The following is an 8767-nucleotide window of genomic DNA, read 5'->3' as shown; positions in this document are numbered from 1 at the left end:
AACATGAGATTTAAGCAGCAAATAGCTTGAAATGTTTCTTGATACAGTCTGCCCTGAAGGAATTTCTGATGCATCTAAAAAATAAATAGTGACGATTGAAACGGAAGCCCATTATGTAACATTTCCAAGAATAATAGCATCATAAATGCTCAGATACATATATTAACTTTTCTGAAACAGGCATACTTTTTAATGGCATGGTTGGCATGATACCTGGCTTTTCTGGTTAATTATTGAATAGACACACCCTGTTTCTTAAGCCTACAGTGTTCCAGTAGATAAACTGAAATGTCTTTTATATAGCCTTCAAATGTTCTACAAGGTTTGCCAAGATCTAAAATATTTAGCATTAGTGTAATCGTTCAAGTGTACTGTTATCTAATATATAAAACAGCTTGCTTTTCAGGGCAAAACCTGTTGAAACAGTATGAAACCAGTTTCTTGTAGTTGCAGTAGTATTAAGTGCAGTTTGTTCATTTAAAATGACAAAGACAGAATGATCTGGATTCTGATCTCACTTGCATGCTACATATTTCAGTTACTCCTGATTGTCATCTGAATGACACTCAGACCAGGTCCTTGGTGTCTGACTTACCAGTGTGACAGAAATACTGATTATTGTAATAATGCGCTCAACAGTGAGCCAACACTGGGGGAAGAAAAGAGTGCTATTACTTTTTGACACGTCTGAATTTACATGATGGAAAATCCGTTTTTTAATTCATGGCTAAGGATAATTGATATTGCAGGGGAACCAATGGTAATGGGACTGGAAGTCACCACAACTCTGTGTATTAAATTAAACAAGCTCCTGTGTTTATAAAGGGAGAAAAATATACCCCATATGCCTCATTTCCACACTCTTTGTGAGAATAGCTAACAGGATGATTATCTCAGGTCATGAACAAATGATCGAATTAAAATAAGTCAGTAGGGAGTGAAGACTTGCAGTCAATAGGTACAGTCATTGAAAAAGCCCAAGGTGGAATTGATCTAAGTTATGTGGTTTTCGGTAAGCAGCTTGGCAGCAAACAGAACACACAGTCGCCCTTGGGGGGGGCGCAAATCTTAGACCAGGCTTTGCCGTTTTTAAACCAGTCTGTGTGCGCCGAACTTCTGTTCTCTTACGGGTGTAGACTGGTTTCTGATCATGAATACTGGTAAAAGTGTAATGTCTATACCAGGCCAATATTTGGTAACTGTTCACATGCGTACAGATATCCTAGGCAAAATGAAAGCTGAAGTGTGGCAGCTTGTAGGATGAGCATATTCTAGCAACATGGTCATTGCAAATATGAACATTTGAGATTTCTAAATTGTAAAAAGCAAGCTTTGCAGAGTTGAAGGTTGGTTGAATGGTTGGAACAAAGTGTGTTGCTTGCTACAGAGATTTTCATTCAGTTTGTCTCCATTTGCAGCTGAAGTAAGATAATGGAAAAGTCTGTGCCAGGGAACACTTTTTTTTTTTTTCTTCACACTACTCAGAGTTTGGGAGGAATGTTCACAGAGCAGACACTCCTTCCTGGAATCCCTCCTGCATTTGCAGGATGTATTATGAGTTTGGAGTAAATCAATATACAATTCCCTTAACCGTTCTTTGTTCTGCACCCCCAAATTTCACCAGTCCAAAATGCTAACTGCTGGAGGATTTAGGCTTACATTGTGTTATGAGTGGAAACTAAATGTTTTCTTATCTGTTTCCTTGTGTGCATGTAAAAAATTAAATTATATGAAAAAACTTAGTTTTGTAAATCTAGTAAGGACATTTACAGAATTCTTTATGGAAAACATTAAATATTTTCTTGTCTTCTTTGCCAGCTTTTATGTGGGCTAATTTGAAGTGTGTTTAGGGGAAAGGGGCATCTTAAAGGATTTTAAATGCTTAGTGAATGCTTGATATCATGAATTCATAGAAAGGAAAAAATAGGCAGGCTAGTGTCTTGTTTCCCTCTTCTCGTATACCACCCTCACCAGCTCATATTAAGAAATCATAAAGATTGGTGATCCTCAAGTCTCCAGCCAGGCCTACACAGCAAATTCACTAGGTGAGAAAGCAATGCCCTCAAGCTGTGTTGCTCCAGACAGCCTGCCTCCTAAACTGGAAGCAGTTTAGCTGTGTTCCTGTAGCATGTTGGTAGACTAATTAGCACAACTGAATTACAGGGTCAATTAGCTTATCCCTAAGCTGATTGGCCTGCCAGTGGTGCCCATGGCTGTGGCTACCTTGCTTCTGGGTTACAGGACAGCCCATCTGGAGTAGTGCCACCTGTCTGGCATAATCTTTAGCTGTCCGGAGCAAATAAGGCATCTAATTTAGAGGTCTATTAGAAAAGAGGCCTGAAACCAGTTCACATATACATTTTAAAATCAACTGGAATTTGATCATTCCGCTAATAGTCATTACTAGGAATAGACTAGCCAAAATTGCTAATATCTGTAACACAGCACAAGATTCTAGCCTTTGTAGAATTCTATTTTCCATTCTTGCCCCCAGTTTTGTGATTTTTGTTTTGCCTATACAGCAGTCTAGTTGGAGACAGCAGAGATTTACTAATACTTTTGAATACTGAGCTAATCGCTGAACGTAGTTGATATTATCTGTAAACAGGTCATTCTTTTTCATTGGTTGGAAGTTTTAGGGCACCGTTAATAAAAGTATACACGTATAAATCAACTTGTAAATTATATATTACATGTTTATTACGGGTGCAACATTTCTGTAAAATTTACATTTGATGAAAATCAAAAGTATTTACAATTTTGGTAAGATAAATTGTATTATTCTAATTTACAATCTGAAGTAGTAACGATCCATAAAAACTGATCTCCTTTAGAGTTGTGTTTAAAAATTCATTTTTTCCATAGGAGGCAGCTACAAAGGATATCACTGTATACACAAGCAAGAACCAGCTTGCTACATATATTTCTCATCAGATATCTAAATGATTTTTTTAACACTTTTTTATGGGTTTCTTTACAAAAGTCCATATAAACTTGTATGGCTTCAAAATTGTAACCTGCACCCATTACAAATGTATGTTTGATCACCTGGTATGAAAGCTAGTTTAAATGTGCTGAAATTCAACTACTTCATTAATTTAGAAATTTAAGCAATACTTGATTAAAAACAGAGTAAAATAGTTTTGGATTGCAATAATAAAATAGTAACTGTCAGGTTAAACACACTGTTTGATTGCAAAGCAGATTACAATTAAGATTCCAGTAAAAGGCCGTGTATCATTTTAAATGCCAATTACAACACGAGTTAGAAATACTAGTTATTGTCATAATTCAGTGAAGATTAACATTTTAGCAAATTAAGAGCCATAAGCACTGCTCCAGTCAAATCTAATCAGATTGTTACAAGTACATATAAAACACATACTGTACTGTACACTGCTTAATAAAGGAAATCTTGTCTCTAAAACTATGCAGTGCGCATTAGAATTTATATGCGTCTGAGTCATTCATTCGCTGAAAAGCTTAATAGTCCAGTCATTAGTGGTTTTACATGAATTATTTCACACACAACTTACTATTGCTTCCAATGTATATTATGAATAGACCCTGGTATTTAGAATCATTATAAAATTCCCATCCTGCTTATTATTAAAGTATTCTGCCCCAAAATATTTTTATTTCTGTATTTAACAAGGACATGTCTAACAAACAGCAGAATATAGAACAGTTTTTTAATTAATAACTTGCTTTAAGAAATGTTACAAATGTGTTGCTTCAGATCATTTCCATATGTTTAGGATGTAGCAAAACAAGGAAAAGGAAATACTACCAACTGATATTTTAAAATCTGTTTTAAAATTAGTAATATGCTGGTTGTACACTGTCTTCCTGCTGCCAAAAAATATACCTTTCTAAAATGCTATTCCTCATAAAGTACTACATTACATTCATGTCACACGAATCAAAAAGCACTTGAAATCTCCAAAGACTTAGCAGTCAGAATGAAGTGAAATGCTACATTTATTTAAAAAATATTCTGTTTTAATCATTCTTCAATGTACCTTCAGAATTCACACATCTTTGGTGATATTAAAAGTTGAAACTTTGATACTGAAGTTCTCTATCAATATATCAAAGTCCTGCACTATGCATTTCCCTTTACACTGGCTGCATTTATTGCAATTACCCCATGAGGAAGTAATCCAGTATTTGAAACCATCTTATAAAGCAATCTCCAGTTTTTCTAAATTTCCCTTCTAAATCCCAGTCGAGGAATTTTATAAAGTTGTATGCATTACACAAATACCACAAGTTTTCAGTAGGGAAGAGCCAGACTTTGAAAAAGGAAGTGAGGCACATTAAAGAACAAATCGGACAGGCACAGTTTAAAAAAAGGCACAAATGTTATGCAATCCATACAAAAATAAATTAATCTACAGCATTAATTCAAACAATCACAACTCCCATAAAGTTTGCTAATTGCAGAAGTAAATATCTCTTCTGTCTTTTGCAATTTTTAACACATTGCACTTAGAAAAAAGTAAGTCTTATATAAAAACAACTTATACTTTATTAAAATATGGTACACGGGAATCAAAGTATATGTTTTATTTACGTCTCTAACGCTTAACTGATTTTATGGCACATGAATTGGTATGAGTGGGTGGACAGAATTATCTGAAATGTTACCTTTGTTTAATTTGAACATTGGCAATTAAGAAATGAATAATATTATGGAAAGCTAAAATATTCTGTGCTTGCTCTCCTACATTTTTAGGTGTAATGTTTATAATAACATACAATTTCATACATTTTCAATACATCTAATGATTACTATATTTTGACTTAGTCTATATAAATTTACTTAAATTTGAATAAACAAGTTTCCCAAATATTGCAGTTGATCATTTACAGACAGTGTTGAAGTTAACTTCAGTGCTATTATAAATACATTTTTTTCCAAATTGACTTCTTCAAAAAAAGTGCATTTTTTTTACTTTTGTAGTCAGCCCCAAAGTAGGTCAATGTTTAAAAAAAATAATGCATGTTAAAATAGTGTTTCAAAGGTAGAGAGAGGAGTAAGCTTCAGCTGCTCTTTTGATTTACTGATTTTTCACAGATTCATCAGCAATCAGCCATATACCGTCCTGAAAAAAATAAACAAATTTCTGCAGTTACAATGTTCAGAGTAACTATTTTACAGTAAAACAAGAACTCAAAATAGCAGATAAAAGAAAGTTTGTCAATGTTTTTCTGCAAACAGGGTTTTTGTTCAGCTGTTCTGTACAAAGTACATCCCAGAAATATTCCAAGCTTTTTTTCCAGATAAGTAGAAGACACTATATAAAAATAAGCGAGAGTAATTTAGTAAATTCATGTTAGTTCAAATACATAAACATCTCAGTTTCTTACTTACCAGTGGCAAATCTCTTCTTAAGTAGGGAAAGCCGATAGCCAGTGCCTGCTAGCTCTACGTCTACTCCTGAAAGGGTGCTTCCTTCACTAATGAATTGCACTGCAAGAGTTGCTGGTTTACTGGGTCCTTCTGATAGATCAAATTTTGCCCTGAGGGATCCAGAACCTAAAAATACAACTAAATGTCTTGGTATTGTAAAACAGAACATCCTGTCCCATAGAGGCCAAACAGTAAACAGTGAAGTAATATAGTGCTCTCTAATAGCTGGGACTGTGATATAAAATAAAATATGAAATAAAAAAAAAAAATATATATGCATTTTCATAACAGATAACATTACTGGTCTGTTCCTGCAGTGTTCTGCTTAGGACAGTGACCATTGCTTAATAATGCTTTAGGGAAAGCATCATGCACTCAGTGTTACAAGGCTGTATACGAGGAACACTTTCTTCCTGACATTCACACAATCTGTAGTTTTATTCCATGAAACGTGATATTTGATTTCCATTACAATCAATGTTTCAGCTTCTAACACTACCCCAACCTAGGTCTTATCACCACTAATATTATTTATCTGTTGTTATGACCTGGATGAGTCTACACTAGTAAAATTTATGAGCCTTTCTGTTCCAGGACAGCTCTGTCAAAGAAGGCTGTAACAAAAGGGAAGTTGTACCACTGTAGAAAATGCCTATATATTTTGTTCATCTAGACAAGGCACGTGGAAATTAATTCTCTACATCTTTAATCGTGGTATAATGAATGTATTCCATTTATTGATTCTAAATAAGTGTTCTCCTGTTCCCATATTATAAGAGGGGAGGGAATTTTGGGAGTAAGAGGTAAAATTATTTCCATTATTCTTTTTATGATTCAATAACATTTCCTTTTTGCAAGGTAATTAATCCTAGCGTATACATGTTTGGGACCTCAACACCTCAAAATGTTGTTGAGCTTGATGCAGGATTTACTAGGTGAAATACTTTGTTCTGCAACAGATCATTCTAAATAATCTCAATTAATTTAAAATCAGTTCCCATTTCTGTTGCAGACTGGGCAAATCACAACTTCCTTGCACCTTAGTTTCCCTGTGTAAAGTGGGGATAATGGTACTGTGATGGGCAAGTACTTGCCTTTAAGAATTGCTTTGAAGTCTACTGATGGGGGAAAAAAACTACACTGTTTTTCATTGTATATTTGCTTCTTGGCTGATACAAACTTCCACACAGCCACAGCCCTGCAGCTGACTGTCAACATGGGTGTTTGATCATAAAGAGGTGCAAGAAATTCTCCCACTGAACTGAGAGTAAAGGACAAGTCTTCAAATACCTGAAGGGTGATTACAGAGAGGATGGAGATGGGCTGTTTTCTCTGTGGTTGTATGGGACAGGACTAGGAGCAATGGCCTCAAGCTGCAGCAGAAGAAATTTAAGGTGGAGATTAGGAGGAACTTTCTAACTATGAGGATGGTCAAGCACTGGAACAGGCTATTTAGAGAAACAGTGGAATCTCCATCCTTGGAAACATGCACGATCAGGTTAGACAGATGCTAGTCAGACACACTCATGCCTTGATGGGGACTCAACTAAATGACCTTGTCAGGTACCTTTTAGCCCTACTTTCCTATGATCCAGATAATTTTATGCCGGCATTAGTACACACAGTGGGCTTCAGTCAAGTTACAGGCAGTCCTCAACTTACAACTTTGAGTTGTGATGAATGTCACTTACGACGTTTATAAACTGACATTTCATTTCGAAGTTCCGATGTGGGCTTCGTCTTTACGACGGTCGATACAGCATGCAGCTGGTAAGTGGCAGAGGGGGAGGGGGAAGGGGGCAGATCAATGTCTCCTGTGGTGAGGGAGGGACTGGGACCAGGACTGGGGCAAGCGCTGCTCAGCCGGGGCTGGGCAGGCACGGGGGGCGGGGAGGGACAGCAGCTCCTGCCATTGTGCGCTGCTCATCTGGTGGCTTTACCGGTATTTCCTGCCCCTGCTCCTGCCACTGGTCCTGAAGGACATGGTGGGGGATGTGTGGCCCTGCATCTGCGCAGGGTGGGGCAGGGCTGGGACTACACCGGGCTGTGCTCTGGCTGGGCGGGGGGTGGCTACGGTGAATTTTCAGGTGGCTGCAGCACCTCCATAGCCCCTGCTCTGCTGTCCACCCTGATCCGGAGGCACACACCCTCCATGCCTTCCTGTCACTCACCCAGCCAGGGTGGGATGGGCACTGGGCAGAGCCACTGTGCTGCCTCTGGACAAGTGTTACCCAGTAGCAGGAGATGTCCCCACTCCTCATGCCCCCTGGATGAACTGCAGTTTTGAAGGCATAGGGGGCATGTGCCCCTGGATTGGGGTGGGGGGCAAAGCGGGGGCTACAGGAGGGCTTCAGCCACCTGAAAATTTGCCATAACCACCGCTGCCCACCTGGAGCAGCCCCACCACCACCCTGTGCAGATCCGGGGGCACACGCCTCCCATGCCCCCCTGGAACTGCCAGTCGAGCAGTGCACAGCGGCAGGAGCTGACCCCCCTCCCTGTGCCTGCCTAGCTTCAGTCCCTCCCTCTCTACGGGGGGTGTTGATCTACCCCGCCACATCCCTTCCCATCCCCCTCCCCTTCCACTTCCACTTACCAGCTGCACACAGTATTGACTGTTGTAAAGGAACCAATCCCTCATCTGTAACACTGTTCCTATGGGAAAACTGGTTCCCAATTAACGACAGTTTGACTTAAGACGCGGTTTTTCAGGACCCATTTGCGTCATAAGTCTGAGGACTGCCTGTACTTGCATATCTTAGTTTTTATATTGTGGGTCAGTTTAGTTTTCCAGTCACCAAGAAAATGAAGACTGTGAATAATTTCATTCCTTTTGTATTATTAAATGCTGACATGCTTTATAAGACCTAAAATGCAGTGGCTCTATCCTGAGCAGTTTATGATCACAGACAGACATGTGTTCAGATGCACATATACACTTCTTGATGCTCTGGGATTCTTAGGTAGCATGGAAAATGACATAGGCAGAGGTGAGGAAGAAGCAAAATAGAAGAGACAATGTTTAAATATTTTTTCTATAAGAATTACCAACACAATTCTCACACTTGCCTCCATTTTCTGATTTTTCTGAGATACTAGATATTTTCCAGTAAGCTTTCATCTGCTCTGCATTCCTGTAAGAGAAATCCATGTTACTTACCAATAACAGTTTTTGAGGTATGTCCCAAGTGGAGGATGCATATAGAATAGTAGACTAGTATCTAGACACAGGTTGTAAAAAGGCAAATGCTTTTTCTCCTGCCCTAAATTCAATTGTCATAGATTTAATAGATTTCTAGGGTTGGAAGGGACCTATTAGATCAAGTCCAATCCCCTGCTCTAGGCAGGAAA

The 8767-nt window shown here is 38.3% G+C and overlaps 1 protein-coding gene across 2 annotated transcripts in view; it reads right to left on the bottom strand.

Annotated features, from left to right (window-relative positions):
* Nucleotides 1-2670: 2670 nt before the first annotated feature.
* FCHO2 (FCH domain only 2) overlaps nt 2671-8767 on the bottom strand; it is a 181262-nt gene continuing 175165 nt past the window's right edge. For both annotated transcript variants that reach the window (XM_025205669.1, XM_025205668.1), the window contains exons 25-27: nt 8486-8550; nt 5378-5542; nt 2671-5108 (exon numbers count right to left, since the gene is read on the bottom strand). In XM_025205669.1, coding sequence (XP_025061454.1) covers nt 5086-5108; nt 5378-5542; nt 8486-8550 — 253 coding nt within the window. In that variant the 3' untranslated portion in view covers nt 2671-5085. The remainder of the gene's footprint in view (nt 5109-5377; nt 5543-8485; nt 8551-8767) is intronic.

Source organism: Alligator sinensis, unplaced genomic scaffold, assembly GCF_000455745.1.
Source record: "Alligator sinensis unplaced genomic scaffold, ASM45574v1 scaffold274_1, whole genome shotgun sequence".
Classification (NCBI taxonomy): domain Eukaryota; kingdom Metazoa; phylum Chordata; order Crocodylia; family Alligatoridae; genus Alligator; species Alligator sinensis.
Note: the sequence above shows the minus strand (reverse complement) of the source record. Positions and strands in the feature narration are given on the sequence as shown.